Raw genomic sequence first — 20,424 nt, forward strand, 5'->3', positions numbered from 1 at the left:
ACTGTTTACATCCACAAAAATGCATTTTGGCTTTTGAACACCTATTTGTTCCAAGGAAAATAACAACAAAAATATGAAAGGACATTTGTATATTGCTAATATTTACTAAAGAAACAAAAGAAAATTAAAGTTATTCCCAGTGAAAGGGAAATAAAGAAAGTATATAAACGAAGAATAATAATCCTTGCATTTGATATAGCGCCTTATCATGTCTTCGAGACATCTCAAAGCGCTTCACAGAATACACTGTCAAATTAATTAAATGTATATTTTGTGGGCAAAACGCGGCAGCCAATTACACACAGCAGTGTCCCACAAACTGTCGTGGACTGAGTGACCAGAATATTTTAAAATTTATTTTTTTGCGGGGATTATTATGACTGGAAAAGCGATCCGCTTAACAATAACAACTTGCATTTAAATAGTGCCCTGCATACAGGGTAGCGTTTCAGAGCGCAAATACAAAAATAAGTTTTGTATTTGTTCCACGTTCTGCATCTCGAATGCATTGATGACCTTTTAAGCGATGAGATGCCACAAACTACACTATTTAAATGTAGCTTCACAAGTGATCTGAACAACTTCAGAATAACTTTAGTCTTTCAGATTAATTCTGTCATTTATTTTGCTTCACATCAACTGGTAACATTTAGCGAAAGGTCAATCTATCCAGATCCATTTTTTATTAAATGGATATGAGACTTGTGCTTTTTTTGTTCCAATATTTAGTTACATTTATGTACGTAAAAGTCAGTCTTGCATTCCTTGCTTATTACCCAGTTGATTTGGACGTTGGCTGCACAACTTTGTGTTCAATATTGTTTATGAACAGTGTGAACAGTAGGGATTCCAGAATAACCCTCTGTTACTATCTCAGTCGCAGCCTTTTCCATTTATTATTCTCTGTTTCCTATTACCAAGTGAGATTCCAATCAGTTGGCTAATTTGCATCAATTCCATGAGGTTTAACACTTCCTTTTCAAAGTTTAAGTAATTTGAATCAATCTTCTTCATCTGCTAAATGTAGTTACAAATCTGTGGGGAAACTTTGAAAAAGTTTCAATGCCTTATTATTGCTTCTACATCAACAAGAGCAGACAAAATGGTAAAATTAACCATGTCAAGTCTTGACTATCTAAGAGTTTACCAGCAAATAAAAGATCAGCAATAAAGCTGATCACTGGGCAAACCGGACAGAACTATTGTCTGCTATGTCTTCATTGCTAACTTGTGTACATTTTGATTTTCCAGAATAATGGCTGATATATAACAAGAGGTGTGCTGTGTCAACTCAATTAACACTCCCAGCCCACACCCTTGGTTTAAGTTGACTTGTTCACAGGAGTGTTGAGCAATTTGCTGAGTTGTGTAGCCTTCGTATTTCTTTTCCTCCCTGTGGTAAAATGCCTAAGCTGTTAATCATTGCTCCCACTTAGCATACTGACTAAGCGAATGAGGTTAAACAAAAGGCAAGGTACTGCAGATGCTGGAAATCTGTCATAAACACAGAAGTCGCTGGAAACATGCAACAGGAAAGGCAAAATCCATGGAGAGAGGAAAATGAGTTAAGATTTCAGGTCTATGACCTTTCGTCAGAACTAGGGGATGTTGGGAGTAGATTATAAGGACAAGCAGAGAAGGGGGCGGGGAAAGAAAGACAAAAGTAAACATTTTTAGATGGAGGACAGAAGATGATGATAATCATAATCCTTGCCTTATGTAGAGCGCCTTATCATGTCTTCAAGACGTTTCAAAGCGCTTCACAGAATATACCGTAAAGTGAATTGACTGCATATTTTGCAGGTGAAACGCAGCAGCCAGTTGCGCATAGCAATTGGAAAAACTGGAAAAGCGATCTGTCAATCGACTAACAACTGGGTTCCTACTTACTACTAGGTAAACAGAGGCGTGTGGAATAAGGAAACTTGTGTAACGTTTCGCCCTGCTGGGAATCAAACCCAGGTCTCTCGCTTGCGAGGCAAGTGTTCTAACCACTGAGCTACAGGACTCCCACGAGTCATGATGAAATTAGAGGTGTTGATGGTGCAAGACAAGAGGCAATAGCGGAATTATAGAACGAATGCACATCTAAGAACCAGAGAATGTGTTAATTGGTTATAGAAGAGGATGCGGGGAGGCAAGGCTGAGAGAAGGTGGGAGCTGTGGTTAGGGTCCGAAGTGATTGAAATCAACGTTGAGGCCAGAGGGCTGTAAGGTGCCCAAGAGGTGGATGAACTGCTGTTCTTCGAGCTTGCGTTGAGCTTCGTTTGAACAGCGTAGGAGGCCATGGACAGAGAGGTCACAATAGGAGTGGGAAGGAGCAAATGAGGTTGCGTGCGTGTCTTTTGGGGAATTGTGGATACAAACTCACATCCTCTATGGCTCAGCATATCAGTAGCCCAACGTTGCTGTGGCACCCTGCAGCCTAAATTACAAAAAGATAGTTCAGTTTATTTGTGACAAGACCAACGATAATAACTGTCTTGAGACAGACCTTGAAGGAGGTGAAGAAAGGGGTCAGGCAAAACTACTTAGAGATGGAGTTCCGGAGAGTGGAGGCTGATAGGCTGAAAAGCCGACAGCGAGGGTGGGCAGGGGTTGTGACGCAGGCTAGTGCCCGCTGAGTGAGGGCGCGTGTGGGTTGATAAATTTTAAGAATGGTGCAGAGGAAGCGTGTGGCCAAAGGGATGTAAAAGTGTGGATGAGGATCTTGCGCTTCATCCTCTGGGGGACGGGGAGGCAATGGATCTGGGAGGGGGCAGGGGTGATTTTTAGAGCCTAGTTTTAAGGACCATGTCTATAATTTCTATAGGTTTACCTTTTTTTCGTCAGCTGGGTATTTGACACACTTGGAAATTAATCTTGATTATGAATCTGCAAACCAAGCAAATTTCCATATGTAAGTATGGTAATCATTTGTCTGATATGGAGTGCACGCTCTTTTCCCAGAGGAATGCTCCTGCTTACCTAATCTTGGAAAGTTTAGATGCAGGTTGGCAAGAAGTATAGTTTGGGGATGCCAGATTGTACACCTAAAACTGCAGTTTACCATTGTGAATCCTGGTATGCTTCCTGCTGCTGTCCAGCTATAACCACCTTACTCATTAAGGGTTTTGACTTACAGTGTTAACAGGAGCTGAGTGGGAAGAATCCCATTCCCTGGGGGCTGGTTTGCCTCTCCAAGTGTTACTAACAAACCCGGTGGCTGGTCTAATATCAGTCGTGCCTTTGAGTATTGTGTACAAGCCTGACTGAACAACTGAACGCAAAATACTGCAGATGCTGGAAATCTGAAACAAAAACCGAAGTCGCTGGGAATGCTCAGCAGGTCAGGCAACAGCTATGGAGAAAGGAAAGCAAGTAAGCGTTTCGGGTCCACAACCCTTCGTCAGAACCGAACTTCAGTTCTGATGAAGGGTCGCGGACCCAAAAGGTTGACTCACTTTCCTTTCTCCACAGGTGCTGCCTGAGCCGCTGAGTTTTCCCAGCGACTTCTGTTTTTATTGGACAACTGAAGACTGTCACAGAAGGAGAATGCTCAGCTGCAAAGATAATGGCATTTCAGTATCACAGAGCTAAATTTAAATGTGGACTTACCAGTTCATTTTTCAGGTTACATGATCCATTTTGACCTGACCCAATGCCCCCGAGGGGCATTGCAGTGCATGATTAGCTTTGCTGATGATTGCTTCACGTGGACTTCATTCTGTCAGTGACTGGTTAACAATGCATCCCAATCAGTCTTTGCTGTTGACATCCATCTGTTTTACGCTTGTTTCTTGTATGTACTATCTTGCAGTTGGCCATGTTATCTGCTTAATATCTCTTTGAATGCTATCATTTACCCATAAGCAAATAGTCTGATCATGTAAGCTGGAGACGTCAACTTTTATTAAAAAAATTAAATACTTCTTGCCATTTTTTATGATGTATGTAAACAGCTGGGGATCCAAAGCAAATACTTGATGAATTCCTCAAGCTACTCTTTGCCCAACAAGCAAGCCCTCTTCATCTTATCACCAGTTACCCATTCCGCCTTTCCCCACCTCTGCAACATTGCTCGCCTTCGCCACTGCCTCTCACTGCAGGCTGTCGAGACCCTGATCCACGCTTTCATCGTGTCCTGGCTTGACTACGCCGACTGTTTGCTCGCTGGACTTCCCAACTCTTCCCTCCACAAGCTGCTGATTATTCAGAACTTTGCAGCTCGTGTCCTCTCCTGCACTAGGCTCTGCGAACCTGTTGCCCCCGTTCTTGCCTGGCTTCACTGGCTCCCCATCCCTCAGAGGATCGAGTACAAAACACTCCTTCTCACCTTCAACGCCCTCCACGGTCTTGCTCCCCCCTACATTTACGACCTCCTAACCCCATATCAGCCTGTCCGCTCCCTCCGCTCGGCAGACACCAGCCTACTTCAGGTCCCCCGCACTTCCTGCCCCACCATTGGCGGTCGGGCATTCAGCATCTCTGCCCCCACATTCTGGAACTCTATCCCCCAATCCCTCAGCCTCACCCCTCTCCTGCTTCCTTCAAGCCTTGTCTAAAGACCTTCCTCTTCGACTTTTCCTTCGGCCAGGTAGTACTGGTGTTATATTAATAATTAATAATAATAAATCATCCTTGCACTTGATATAGCTCCTTACTTATCATGTTGCTGAGACTTCTCAAAGCACTTCACAGAATATATTGAAAAGTGGATTGACCATATATTTTGTGGATGAAACGCGCACAGCAGCTAATTGGGGACAGCAGCCTCCCACAAACAGTCGTGGATTGGGTGACCAAATTATTATTATTTTTTTGGGAAGGGATCATTACCCCCAGAAAGTGATCCACCAATTGACTAACAACTGGGTTCTTACTTACGGCTAGGTAAACAGAGGGTTGGAGTAAGGAAACTTGCCTAAGGTTGCGCCCTGCCAGGAATCAAACCCCAGTCCTCTCTTGAGGTGAGGCGAGTGCTCTAACCAATACACTACAGGACTCTATGCTGTTCTGCAGATATTTCCAATCCATATATATGTTCTGGTAATGATCATTGAAAACCATTTACCACCAAAGGAAATTCTAAATTGGCTGAAAAAGCACGATTGTAAAGATCTTCAATACAATAGCGAAAGACCTTTTAAATTGTCTTTTAGTGGCAATCTCGCTGAATAATACATTGTTTTGGAAATCATTGTACATACATTTTACTTGTAAGATCTTCAATGGCACAAGATTTTTAGTAGAATTCAAATGAAACCAGGTCCAAAGTACACTTGAGACAACTATTGTGAGGATCCTAAGCACGATCGAAGAGGAAAGTTTTCAGGCAGAACTTGAAAGAGGGGGCAACACGGAGGGATTCGGGGAGAGAGTTCCAGAGTTTGGGGATGTAGTGGCTGAAAGCACCACCTCCGCTGGAGGGTACGAGGGACGAGCAGGAGGCTTGTGCCAATTGAGCGGAGGCACTGGGTGGTGGATTGGGGAGTGAGGAGATCGGAGCGGTAAGGAGATGCCAGGAAGTGAATGAATTTGAACACGAGAGTGAGAATCTTGAAGTTGATCCATTCGGTGATTGGGAGCCAGTGGAGCCTGGCCAGAACATGTGGACATTTACGCAGGGGGAGCATATAGATGAGGAAAAGAAGAGGATGGAGCCCTGGGGTACCCTGTAGATGACCGGGCGGGGGTGGGAGGAGAAACCATTTGCTGAGATTAAATGCAGGCGGTTGGTTAAGTAGGTCTCGAATCATGCGAGTGCAATCTCACTAAGGTAGATGAGGGAGGAGGGCTGATGGAGGAGAATGGCGTACTTGACTTTGTCGAACACGGCAGAGATCCAGGAGGACGAGGTGGCAGAGATAGAAAGAATGGAGTTTGTGACTTTGACAATTGCTGTCTCTGTGCTGTGGGCAGGGTGAAAATCAGACTGCAGGGGCTCGAGGAGAAAGAGGTGTGACCGAAGTTGACCTTCAGCAATGCGTTCCAGGACTTTGGCAAGGAAGGGTATGTTGGAGATGGGACGGTAGTGTGAGAGATTAGAGAGATCGAGGGTGGTTTTTTTGAGTAGAGGTGTGATGATAGTGGCTTTCAGGGGGTGTGGAACAGGGCCTGAGGAGAGAGACTGGTTGACCGTGTCGACCAGCAGTGGGGAAAGAAGGGGGTGTTGGGGAGGATGATGCAGCCGAGCGGATGTTCTCAATTTTTACTCGGGCCTTTCCTGTTTCTTCTATGCATTAATGACCTGGATTTGCAGACAATGTAGGCTACTTAAAATTGCAAATGAGTTGGGGGAATTGTGGAATCAGGGGCGGTGGCAAATTTCTTGGAAAGAGAGCTTGGTAGGGTATGCAGATGGACTGGTAGCTGACAAATGAAGTTCAATAAACCGATGCTGCATATAAGAAGCAAGAATAGCAAATGCGTGTACTTCATGGATGGAATAGAACTTGTCAAGGGAGAGGCTAGAACAGATCTAGGGGTCTTAGTTGACTCAACACTCACCATATCAAAACAGTGGGAGGCAGCAAAAAAACAAGACAAGCAGGATACTGGGCTAGTATCTGCACGATATCTATTCACCCGAGTAGGGTGCTTGATAGTTAGTAGCATGAAAATTAATTGCCAGTGTAGGCATGGTCTCGATGTGGTCTATCATTCAATCCATATAAAATGCTTATATTTTGAATATATAACTTGGGGAAATACATGGGTATCTGCTTTCCTTTTCTCCATATTGGAATTGGTTTACTGGTTATTTCCTAGCAACTGTCATCTAGTGATGATGAAATGATCTTATTTGGCACCTTTCATGTCGGAAGGATCCCTGAAAGCGCTTTCCCAAAATTTACTGTAAATCGTGGTGACTGTACTTTGCACGTGAAAGCAATGGCCACTTTGTGCACAGTAGTGTGCCACAAACAACCATGTATAATATAATAATAATCCTTGCATTTTATATAGCGCCTTCTTAAAGTGCTTCACAGGATGTACTATAAGGTGGTGTGAATGTGCATTTTGTGGGTGAAACGCAGCAGCCAGTTGTGCACAGCATTGTCCCACAAATAACCATGAAGTAAGTGATGAATTTTATTTGGGGTATTTGTTGGCCAGGACCCTGGGAGAAACTCCCTCCTCTTTTTGAATAGTGACATGGCATCTTAATATCTATGCGCACAGGCAGATACGACCTCGGTTTAACGTCTCATCCGAAGGACTGAACCTCCAAGAATGCATCGCGGCCCCAGCACCTTTTGGAGTATCAGCTTAGACTGTGTGATTCCAAATCCCGACCAGAGCTGGAACCCACAATAATAATAATAATAATCCTTGCATTTGATATAGTGTCTTATCACCTTTTGTCTCAGAGGCAAGAGTGCCATCACTGAGCCAAGCTAACAGTGAAGTGAATGACAATTTGTTTTCCTCCGGGGAATTATTGGCTGTTAAAGTGAAAGGTAGACTGGCCCAAAACCACCCCAAAGGTACCTTGAGAACTTAATATGAATTCATTTCTGGTAATTACAATATTTACAACCTTAAAAACTATGTCAGTGTAAACCAATTTCTTCTGTTTGGTTGTGCACTAGAACATTATTCACTTTTATTACACCAGTTAAACTGTCATGTTATCCATTTCCATTAAGCAAGTACACTCGTGTACTGCACAGTGGCACACATGGACTGGCTACTGCAGTTGAGTCTGTTCAGCTTAACAATAAATCATGTTTGCTATTGGCAAGAAATGGATTAGACTGCCAAAGAGGTGTTGATTGGACTGTTTAGTAAAGCTGAAGAAATGACCTGAATGTACAACACAATAGACTGACTGGAAACCTCGAAGTGTCGGCAGTTTCTCCCTCTCCCGTAGATTTTTGTTTATCACAGAATATTTTAGGGTGCACAGTGGGGGGTGTAAAATGCATTTGTTACAAACTGGATTAGTTGCATTGCAAATTCTGGTTTGCAAACGTTGGATTGTGACATTTGCAAAATGGTACATCTTGAATCAAACGCCACAAGATATCTCAAGTGGAAGTCACTGTAAATGCAGCCATTTCCAGTTAGCAAATATTTCGCTTTCAGCCCCAGTGTAGATTCTGTCTGCAGTGAATATATTAATAATAATCCTTACATTTAGTATAGTGCATTTTAAGTCAGGAGGACATCCCAAAAGATTTGACAAGATGTACAGGATGTACTATGTAGTGCAGTGACTGTTTTGTCAGTGAATTTGCAGTCAATTTGTGCACAGCAATGTCCCACAACAACAAGATTCCATTTATTGAGCGCCTTTCATGTCGGGAGGACGTCCCAAGGCGCTGTACAGTTGGGTCAGGACCCGAGCAGGGGGGAAATGGTCAGGGTGAGGGGAGGGAAGGGAGCAAGTTGGGGGGAAATGGTCAAGGTGAGGCGAGGGAAGGGAGGGAGCGAGGAGGGGGTAGAGAGTCGAGAGGGGAGCTGAAGGCTCGGTCAAAGAGAAAGGTCTTGAGACCGGCCTTGAAGGAGGAAAGGGAGGAGGCGGCGAAGGCACTGAGGGATGGAGTTCCAGAGCCTCGGGGCTGAGAGGCTGAAGGCCCGGCCACCGATGGTAGGGCAGTTGGGGTGGGGGATGTGGAGCAGATCGTAGCCAGAGGAACGGAGGGTATGGCAGGTAAGTAACCATGAAGTGAGTGATCAATTTTATTTGGGGAGTTGTTGGAGAGGACCCTTCTCTTTTCAAATAGTGCCCTGGGATCTTTAATTTATTAAAGGTAACTAGTTTAAAATTTTGTCTGAAGGATGGCACCTCCAACCAAGCAGCACACCCCCAGCACTGCAATGGAGTGTCACCTTAGAAGATATGAGTTTAAAGGCTTAACGTGGGGCTGGAACGCACAAACTTCTGACTCGTAGGTGAGTGTCACCGACTGAGACGACCTGATGCATATAAAGAATCAAGTTACTATCACCTGAATGCTTTCTTTCAGAATATCAAATGCACAAACTGGTGTAGCTGAAGTTGTTTCTTATGCTGCTGATTGATATGTTGCACTTTACAGAGCACGTTTTGTGATGCGTGGAACTTTCCAAACTCCTTTGCATTGACGGTAGTTGAAATCTGAAAGTGAGCCTGGATATTCCAGTTTGTTTCTTCCTGTTTTTATTTCTCAGCTCTTTAAGGTGCTGGGATACAGTTTTTTGTCAACATTAGATATTTTTGGTGTGTGAAGCTTGTTAGTGGGTAATTGATTGTGAACCAGTCGTGGAAGTAGGACAGCTCAGGTGTGGATCCCTGACTGTCCAGCGCCTTGGGACGTCCTCCTGATGTGAAAGACCCTATACAAATGTAAGTTGTTGTTGTTGTTTGACAGTGTTTCCCTTCCCAATTGCAGTGCTGCCTTAGTACTGCCCTGGAAGAGATCAGCCCCCATAGAATAGCTTCCAAGTGTGCACAGTCTGTATAAGCAGGTTCTCTGTTGGTTATTCTTTAGCTTTAACTCGTAGAAACATAGAAAAAAGTAAATCTACAGCATAGAAGGATTTGGCTCATTGAGTCCACAGCGGCTCACAGAGCGCATGTCTTGTAATGTCCTTGATTTCGTAGAAGGTGGCCTGATCGAGTCCATCCCGTTATTATAATTATTCATTTCAAATATTTCTTTGCTGGAAACTGAACTGTCACTTATCTCTGATATTGCTTTGGAACTCAATACAGGTGATGCATAAAAGGCTCTGGGTGATTTAGCATAGAAGACAAGAAAGGCCAATCAAGCCAATTTCTTCCACAGAATAGGATTAATTTGCTTTACCAGGGGCTTAATCTGACAACTCTAATATCTTGAGGGTAAAAAAGGGAATTAAGTGAAGAATGTCCATCTCTAGCCCTTCATTATTTGATTGAATAATGAAACTGTGGCCGAACTGAAGCTTTCCATGCTCCTAGTAGCCCAGCCAAATCCTGCACCATGCAGAATTTTTCCCATTTTAGGTTAAATTTTTTGATATTTTTTTTCTCTCTCCACTTAATGTGGGAACGTAACTTGCTTTCATCGTTCTGTGATCTTAGCTGATGTAAAATAAGCAAGAATTTTATGGCGAGGATTTAGTTCTGCATTTGTACTCTTAAGACAAACAATAGCTGTAATTCCTTTTCCTCTTTGAAGACTAATGGATGCTTCAACGTCCCTTTGAAGGTAGCAGGCCCAAAATGACATCCAGTATCCTAAACAAAAGGCAAAATACTGCAGGTGCTGGAAATCTGAAACAAAAACAAAAGTCACTGGGAACACTCAGCAGGTCAGGCAGCATCTATGGAGAAAGGAAAGTGAGTCAACATTTCGGGTCCACGACACTTTGTCAGAACTGGGGCATGTTGGGAGGGAGGGGCTTTTAAGGGCTTACAGAGATGGGGGAAACAGGGCAAGGAAGGCAAAGGAGGAAATGGAGTAGAGGAGAGGGGATGATGGATTAAAGAGGTGTTAAAGATCCTGGTCCTCACCTCAAAGCCCTCCACAGCCTCGCTCCTCTCTAATACTGTGACCTCCTAACCCCCTACCAACCTGTCCGCCTCTGGCCTGCTTCAGGTCCCCGCCTTGCCCGCCCCACCATTAGCGGGCGGACCTTCAGACTCTCTGGCCCAACCTCTGGAACTCCATCCCACAGTCCCTCCACCTCACCCCCTCCCTTGCTTCCTTCAAGACCCATCTCAAGACCCTCCTCTTTAATCACCCACCCACCTCTACCCTCCACGCCCTCCACCCCTCCTGATCCCAACCACCAGCTCGGGTGCAGATCCCTGACTTCCAGCGCCTTGGGACGTCCTCCTGACGTGAAAGGCGCTATACAAATGTAATTTGTTGTTGTCATACATGGAGATTTAGCAAATGAGAAGTATATTCCTGGGTTAGGATTATTTTACTTGTTCTTTGAAAATAATTTGGTCTCCACATACAGAGTTCACTCCCAGTCTTCCTGCTGACGCTTTCTTGCCTACTCATGTTAGTTATTCTGTTAAAATTTGTTTTGCATATGTTTATGCTCTCCAGTTCCTACTTGCTGTGTCTTGTGGCTTAACAAGGCCTTGTATTAAGATAACTGGGACGACGACCCTAACAAGGGGTTTTGTCTTATTTGATCTCATTCTCCCAGATTACCAACCGTGGAGTCTTCCCATTGCAGCATTAAACTATGTGCAGTCCTATAGCTCAGTGGTTAGAGTATTTGCCTTGGAAGTGAGAGACCTGAGTTCAATTCCAGGCAGGGCGAAACCTTGGGCAAGTTTCCTTACTCCACACGCCTAATAATAATCCCTCCGAAACCAAAAACAATAATAAATTGGTCATTTTCAATCCATGACTTTGTGGGACATTGCTGTGCGCAATTGGCTTCCGCGTTCGCCCACAAATATACAGTCAATTCACTTTACAGTATATTCTGTGAAGCACTTTGGGACGTCTAGAAGACGTGAAAAGTGCTATATCAAATGCAAGGATTATTATTATAATAATAAAATTGGTCATTTTCAATCCACGACTGTTTGTGGGACACTGCTGTGCGCAATTGGCTGCCGCGTTTCGCCCACAAGTATCGTCAATTCACTTTACAGTATATTCTGTGAAGCGCTTTGAGACATCTAGAAAACGTGAAAAGTGCTATATCAAATGCTATTATTATATCTGATGTTAAATGTTTAAAGAATAGTGTCACAAAAGTTTTTTTGATGATATATTGAATGTAAAGATTGAACTCTGTTCAGGCAAAGTTTGGGGACAAACCTCTCTGCAACAGAAGTATCAGCTTCTATTCAATTGAATATTTAGGCTCGTCCTTAATCCTTCTGGAATATATACACTTCTGACATCTTGACGTGACACTGACTAACTGTATCTAATACAGAGGAGCTAAAAATGTTTCATTAAGCTGAAATTTGTAAGAATAGTAGATTTTTTTTATTTTTGTAGGGCAGGACTCATTTGGGGAAAACCTCTCTCTGCAGCAGAATAATTAGATTCTGTTCAATTGAATATTTAAGCTAGCCCTCAGTCCTCCTGGAATTTATACATATATTTTTATTGGCAGATAACAAGTATATTGCATTTACTTTCAGGCAGTGTAGCCCTTTACGTTCCAGAACATTAATTTAAACAGTATTGGGAACAGGATGCTTGTGTGGGGGGATATAGCCTTGTACAGTATCTGCAAAACCCTGAGCCCTTCTTGAGACCCAAATTAAAACAGCAGATCTGGCAAAAAAAATGGGTGAACATTCTTGATTATTTAACTATACTTTTGTAGCTGATTATAAGTTTTGTGATGTGTAGTGTTACAGTAGAAAATAGTAAGTAGATTATTATGAGATGCTGTGCTGCACTTGAGCTTTTATAGCTGTACAGACAGTGAGGATGCTCTGGGTGATAATAAGGCAAATGTTTGTTGTATGCAGTATTTTAAATTAATTGTTAAATCATATTTGAGGTTTCATTTTTCAAAGAATATTTAGGCAGGTCCTTAGTCCTCTCTTTTTCAAAGAAATCTTGCTCTATTATAATTACAGCTTCTGAATGATGGTCCATTTTGCCAAACGTATTTAAAAATCTAAATAGTGTAAAGCAAAAAATTAGAGTGAAAATTAAATTTTTTAAAAAAAAGCCAAACTTCAGGACACAAAATACAAGGAGATGCTTAGAAAAAAGCACAACTTGCACTTACATAGAGCCTTTCATTTATAATTTGTAATGTCCTGGTGAGGATAGGCTTGCAAAGCCTGGTATGGTTACAAAAATAGTGTCACTGCAGTATTACATAATATCTTGTGAAGGAAGAGCTTTGAGATGTCCTTGATTTTATAGGCCCTGTATTAAATATAAGTATTATGTAAAAGGCTGTGGAGCCGTGGGCCTTGTGGATGGTTGCACTGTGAATGCTGACAAGACAGGCATTGTAAGATGACAAGGGTGTTTATGAGGGTTTTGTTCTACTTTGGGGGAATGTTAGGAATGAAACTGGACTTGGCCAAGGACCATATGAATGTCTTACAGAAGATCTGAGGGTTGAAAATTCCAGGATTGTGCAAGAATGAGTAGTTGGGGAGGTTGATACGGTCGGTCAGATGCGTTGTGGCACTGATTGGAGCCATGCAGGTTGACTTCTTGACATTTCAGTTGAATGAAGGTGAGGTTCATCCGGGTCTTGATGTTTATCAGGGTCCTAGATTCCAAATTAGATGGAACAGTTGAGTTGCATATCTTCTGTATACATTTGAAAGTGAACCCTGTTTGAGCATGTCACCAAGGAGAATATGTCGACAAGGAAAATGACAGGGCTAAGGACAGAGCCCTGAGTGTGACCATGCAGAGACATAGTGAAGACATTGGGGCAGGTAAATGGTCCAGTGGAGGAAGATGATGGAGAAGGATGTAGTGGAAGACTGTCAAAGGTACAGAGAGTAACCTCTGGTTGCAGACTGAGGATGTCATTGGTAATTTCGACTGAGTCCATCTCAATATTGTGTGCTGGTGGAATCAAGATTGGAGATCATCATACAGAGTGAGGGAGTTAGGAGTTTGCATGTGTGATCTGAATGGCCTGTGAGGATAATGTGAAAAACAGATTATTTTAGAGGAAAGAGAAAATTAACTGCTCCCACTTCTAGACTTTGGGTCAATTACACATCATTATAATTACAATGAAACCTGTCTTCCAACAGCCTCTCAGGGGACTGGGCCAAAGTGGCCTTTATATAAGTTTGGTCTCCGAGTAAAGGCTTGTTGGTGTGTGACCGCATAATAAAGGGACTGTTCCAGGGTGGTTGTTAACTAAAAATTATGCAGTCAAACCGGTTCAATCGAGTTGAACTGGTTTGACTATAATTTTTAGTTCACAAGTTTGGTTCAGATGAAGAAGGCCTTTCGATCCATTTGAGCTCATCCTTCCAGAATACACACCCTACAATTTTCCCATCACAACATCAAGCTGTTTCTTAACAATAATAATTATTATTAACAGTACTGTGGGTAAGTAAATAATTTCATGGTCTCTGTCCTGTAATTGCCTTTTGCTACCCTGAACCTTTGTCCTCCCTTTCTGCCATGGCATATCTGAATATTATTTTCAATTTACATTTTCAATCTTCAGTTTACAATCTTAAATATACCCTATAAAGACCCCTCTCAGATATTTTCAAGGCTCTCTTATACCTGTCTATTCCCTCTCCTTCATGTCTGCATGAAGTCTCTTATACCTGTCTATTCCTTCTATCTTCTATATCCCTCCCACACTCCCGTTGACTTCAACATCCAGCTTGGGTGCAAAACCCTTGAGTGTCCAGTGCCTTGGGATGTCTTCCCGATGTGGAAGATGCTATATAAATACAATTTGTAGTTGTCTACTTGGCATAGTTGGTGTACAAAATCAGTGGCTTCATATGCTCTTTCCACTTGTTGGTATGTCCAAAGAAAGGACATAAACTTGTATATGATAGCTTGATGCAGATCTGAAAGGAAGTTTAGGAAGAACCGCTTTATGCAGGGGATGTGAGAATGTGGAACTCCCTGCCAGGAACTGTGATTCAAGCAAAATGCCTCAATGTATTTAAAGGGAAACTTCATGCATACATGAAGGAGAGGGAATAGACAGGTATAAGAGAGACAATTAGAAATGTGGAGTATAATTTCTGGCACAGACTAGTTGGGCCAAATGGCCTATTTCTGTGTGGTATCATTTTGTGTATATTAGACAAGTGCATACAGAAGAAACATATCCAAGCCTAAAGGGAAAGAGCAGGGAATTGGGGTTTAGAAGGAGCAAACATGGAAAACATGGGTCAGATGGCCTCCTGTTGTGCTGTACTTTTAAATGGTTCTATGATAGGCCATGAATTTTATCATCTCTTTTTCAGTCTTCCTCCTACTTTCATTCTCCATTGTTCTCACTCAGCATCTCCCACCTACTTCTACTGTAGTTTGTAGGGACAAGATTGCAATACTTCATCGTAGGGCACAAAGTTTGACTGACTAAGCTATATGAGGTGAAATGGCCAATCACTTTCTTTGATCACGATCCTTTCTCTGAAAAACACCTAGTATTTTTTTTAAAAATGACTCAATACTCGGCTTCCTAGTAATAAGTAGCCAAATGCATACAGAAGAAGGGTATCAAAGGGTAAAGGGAAAGATCAGGGAATCGGGGTTTTGAATACCGGTAGGTTACTGTGCTAATATACCAAAGATGGATTTCTGTTGCATGCTGCTATGGATGCAATTGTACAAATGTACTTAAGCTAGATTCTGGGTTTGCTGTGAAATATCTGATTGCGACTGATTGTAATTTATAAATGTGCTTTTCTAATTAACAATAATTGTTTTTAATCTTTTCTCTCCTGTTTTTATTTATGGATATTGGCCCTGTGACATAGTCATTTTGAACATATACAGGGTTATCTTATGAAATATACCAACCTTGTGAGCGGATGGCAGTACCGGTAGGTACATGCACAATATAATGACTGTTGATTGTCCTTCATGATCATGGCTTTCTGTCTTGAAGCTAGCTCCTTCATCTTTCATTTGCTACAATATATAGTATTTTATTCTATAGGTGGCATTACTGTAGAGATTATGAAATTAAATCTATGAGGCTGTAAAGCACTTACTCAGTTGATTTTTATGTGAAATGAGCCTTTTACATTTTATGCTTTCAAGATATAGGGATGTATGTGATAGACAGTGAGTTGTCTGCTTTATTCATTGTGTGGAAGGGGAATTTAGTTATGAAATCCTCAAGCTTTTGAATAAGTATCATTGGGCTCCTTGGGCCTTGCACTAAAAGCATCTAAGAGGAAAGACTGACATGCTGTTCCCAGGCTTCTGCTAAGTCAGCCATTACTAAACACTTGAGAGTCCTTTGAATGATGTTTCTTCCATATACCAGTGTATGATTGAGAACTTGGCACTGACCCACAGTTATACAGGTTTTTTTAAAAACTCTTAATAGACTATATAAAATAAACATTGGGGGTTCTTCCCCAAAATGGTTTTCAGATGAGATGCAAAGTACCAAAAAAAAATCATCGGCATTCATTTATCCATATTTTCAAGTATGTGTTCGGTTTAATATTTGGGAAGAAGAGTGACTTCCAAGTGGGTGTAATATGGAGGTATTGTGCAGCTCAACACACTCAACAACAACTTGCATTTATTTAATGCTCTTCACGCGGGGCAGCACCTCGGTGCGCTTCAGGGACTGGCATTATGTTTTGGCCCTAAAGAAAAATGACCAATTTATATCTTGGGGATTGTCCTCTTTTTAAATAGTCTCATGGAATCTTTATCATCCACCTGAACAGGCAGATGAGACCTTGATTTAACGCCCTGCCTAGTAGTTACAGACCTGAAAGGAACAGATACCTTAACACTTTAACGCTTTAACACTTTCCCACTTCCTTTCATTCTTTCTGGTGTGTGGCACTTGGAACCCTGAAAATGAAGGACAGTAACTCTGACAGTGCAGGTCCAGCCTAGACCGAGATGAAAGACCCAATGTGGGGCTTGAGCACACTCTTCTGAGTCTGAGGTGCAAGTACTACTAGCTGAGCCAGTCTGACACCAGGAATGCGTGAAACTGGCATCCGATGACTCATTCCAGCCCCTTGGAGAAGGAAGGCAGATTGGAGTTGGGTCAATAGCTGGAAAGCGTGGAAGGGTTGGGTGAGGAATTCTTGACAAGGTGCGTGATGATGGGAGGCACTGTGCCAATGAATAGGGAGAGAGTGATGTCAGCCAGCAGGAGAGTGAGGAGGGGAAACTGGGCGGCTAGGAATGGTGTGTGGATGGGGTTCAAGGGAGCAGGTGGTTGGTTTCATGTGAGAGTTGAAGAAAAGCTCAGTGGAGGCCAGGGTGGCGAGTGGCAGAGGAGGTGGCAAAGGCAGCTGAGCGAATCTGCTTGAATACCTCGATAGTTTTCAGGCCTCAAATGTTTTTCATGAAAAATGTCGGGGTGAGTCACGCTCAGCTATAATTGTATACCTTCTCACACTGTAGTCAGTTACAGACCTGAAAGGAGCAGCTTACCTCCCTTCCCCACTTCCCTTCATTCTTACTGGGGTGTGGCATGTGGAACCCTGAAAAATAAGGAAGGCAAAAAAAAATTACTTGTGAGATCAAATGGGATTGTGCATTGTATTTGCTGCAGAGAACTACTTATGGTTCAACAATAATTGATAGTCTTACCCTAAGGATGATGTAGGGAATAAAAATTCTCAGTGACACAGTTGGGTGGTAATCTAAAGTAAATTACCGCAGTGGCTTGGATATGCAAATTGTACTTAAATTTTACTCTTGAAGTACAATTTGCATATGCAAACAATGTGAGGTTTTTATCCAGTTGAACAGAACTGACTTTGTTCCTTCTAGTTCCATATTGCCTTCAATTCTGAATCCATAACATCACAAGATTTTGTTGTGGAACTATTTAAATGTCTAGAATGCTAAGTGACCTTTGTTGAATTTGCACATTTTATCACACTTCTACTAAACATAATATTGGGATCAATTAAATAAAAAATTGGCTCACTCAATCCATGGCTGTTGTGGGACACTGCCATGCAGTTGCTGCCGCGTTTCGCCCACAAAATATACAGTCAATTCACTTTATACAGCTGACTTTAAAGATCCCATGGCATAATTCGGAAATAGAAGGGAGTTCCTCCCGGTTGTCCTGACAATCCTGACAAGTGCTGTGAAACACTTTGCGACGTCTTGAAGTTGAGATAAGCGCTAAATCAAATGCAAGGATTATTATATTAAAATGTAATAGTACATTAAAATTTGGTCCATTAAATATACCCAGATTTGTGTGTGGTCCAAGATTTCAAGCTGCAAGTTGTGAATTAATGACTGGTTGGATTTTGCCATTGAGATCAGATTCAAGGGAGGAGAAGCCTATGTTTTGAATGTACTGCTAAATTGTCCCCATTGTTTCTCATTAGACGGTGTTCATTTAAATGTCAAATGGATTGAAAAATGTAGCTGCATATGTTAATGAACCATCAAATGCTGATTTGCGACCTTCAATAGTTGAAGGCCATATTTCAGATAAATGAATGAGTGACTTTGTTTCCGTAGACGTTAGATCTTCAAGCAAGAAGCATGGTGTCTACTTTGTTTTGCATGTATGATCACTAAGTTAAGGTTCATGCAAAACACTCATGTTGTTGCCACATGGTTACTTGGCTATATAGAGCCAATCATGTGATACTTTTATTGCATGAAGGAATAATTGGGATGTCTATTTTCAAAACTTTGTTCATATTTAGTTTTGAGGCTGAATTTCAGACAGGTAAGATTGGGAAAGTTGGTGGAATTTGAAGCAATCTTGTGGCATCAAACTATGTGTGCTATGGCTCATTTGGCCCGTCATGCTTGTGCTTAGAGTTGCTTTGGGTGGATGTGCCTGTCCTTTCTTAAAATACTGTAATTTTCTTTTCCTTGCCTCCTCATTTTGCCTCAGGTGGATCAGATGAGATGTGGGGATTGAGAGAGCAGAGATTATTTTCTTGTTGTTGTTACTGCTGGAATGTACTTATTATAACATAAAAGTTGCTGATTATACCAAAGATTGTGGGAAAGTGAATGGTATAAGAAGGATAAAAAGCATTCAGAAGATTTTTGGGTAAGGCGTTAAACTGAGGTCCCGCCTACATGTCCGGCTGACGTTAAAGATCCCATGACATTATTCGAAAATAGAAGGGAGTTTCTCCCGGTTGCCCTGACAATCCCTTGAATAAAATTGGTTATTCACTCCATAGCTGTTTATGGGAAATGTACAAATTAACTATCACATTCACCCTGAAATGCACATTGTCACATCACTTTGCAGTAAATCTTGTGAAGCACTTTTGAGGCTTCTCGATGTCGTGGTAAGGCACTATATGAAATGCAAACATTAGTATTATTTATGTAGGTCAAGGAGTAGAAGATGGATTTTTACACAGATAATGTAATATTGAACCAGAAAACAAACATGTACACAATAAATAGTTCCCATTAGCAGGGGAAAAGAATCGAAAGGAATTGGATGTAATTATTGATCATATACTGAAGGGTTCCAGTCAATGTGAAACGCTGTCAACAAAAAGGGCATTTGACTCCATTCTAACCTTGTGGAAATCACTGTGCGCATGGTTGAAAATTCACGATAGGGTTTTGAATGGTCCACAAGGAGTAGGCTAAATTTATTTTTCCATTTCACATTATGTTCTGTAACACTGGGAGTGGTAACTAGATAATACTTGGTGCTCTGCAAATTGGAGTGTGGCTTTTATATGCAGTGGAGCTGAAACCTCCTGGCTCAAATGGCAGAGAAAATCTTTAATTGCATACGTTATATATTTTTATATATATATGTGTATGTTTAAATGCAGTGCCTCACAATGATTTACCCAAATCATTTAACTACAGCGCTTTCTTAAATAATCTGGTTAAACTATATCGGTGTCTTTGTGCTACAATACTGATATTATGATGAATTCTGGTTAAAGATTGGGTCTTTGGAAGGTCTTTACCCTGCTGTATTATTGAAGAAGGTACCAGAAATAAAAGTTGGGAATATCTTACTGCAGGCAGCAGGATAATGCCTTAGGCTTATAAATGGTCAGACTCCGCCACTGTTAAGCGCTCCAGGATACCACCCGGCGTGAAGGGCGCTACATAAATGCAAGTTGTTGTTGATTGTGACACTTGCACATGGTAAATCTTGAATCGAACGCCACAAAGTGTCTCAAGTGGAAGTCACTATAAATGCAATCATTTTCAGTTAGCAAATATTTTGCTTGTGGCCCCAATGTGTAGATTCTGTCTACAGGGGAAATATTAATAACAATCCCTGCATTTGATATAGTGCCTTACCACGTCTCCGAGAAGACTCGAAACACTTCACAGAATATACTGCAAAGTGAAGTGACTGTATATTTTTTGCAAGAAACAGCAGCCAAATTCGCAAGGCAGTGTCCCACAAACAATTGTGGATTGGGTGACCCAATGATTTAANTTTTTTTTAAAGAATTATTGCTCCCGGAAGAGCGATCCACTAATTGACTAACAACCGGGTTCCTATTTACTGCGAGGTAAACAGAGATGTGTGGAGTAAGGAAACTTGCCTAACATTTTGTTCTGCCCGGTTATCAAACCCAAGGCGAGTGCTCGAAGCACTAAGCTACACGACTTCTTAAAGCAGATACTCCATTTTTCATATTTTACTAATGTATCCTGATTGGCCTAAGAACTTCCTAAATGCCATTCAACTGTCATTTCATAAACCAGTTAAAAGTGTGAAAATATGATTTATTTTATGTGATTATCTTTGGACTATTAAGATCACATTGATTGGTTATAACATTGGTCAAAAATGATGTTTTTTCCCCTCTCCTTAAATATGGATATCAAGTGCGTACATTTAGTGCAT

The 20,424-nt window shown here is 41.7% G+C and overlaps 1 protein-coding gene across 1 annotated transcript in view; it reads left to right on the forward strand.

Moving 5' to 3' along the window:
• The window catches only part of LOC103176266 (oxysterol-binding protein-related protein 10), a 113,726-nt gene that overhangs the window by 5,969 nt on the left and 87,333 nt on the right, over positions 1 to 20,424 (forward strand). Inside the window, exon 2 of the mRNA XM_007889701.2 lies at positions 15,380 to 15,445. Within this exon, the coding sequence (XP_007887892.2) occupies positions 15,380 to 15,445 (66 nt within the window). The remainder of the gene's footprint in view (positions 1 to 15,379; positions 15,446 to 20,424) is intronic.

The sequence above is a fragment of the Callorhinchus milii genome, unplaced genomic scaffold (genome assembly GCF_018977255.1).
Source record: "Callorhinchus milii isolate IMCB2004 unplaced genomic scaffold, IMCB_Cmil_1.0 Scaffold2, whole genome shotgun sequence".
Taxonomy (NCBI): domain Eukaryota; kingdom Metazoa; phylum Chordata; class Chondrichthyes; order Chimaeriformes; family Callorhinchidae; genus Callorhinchus; species Callorhinchus milii.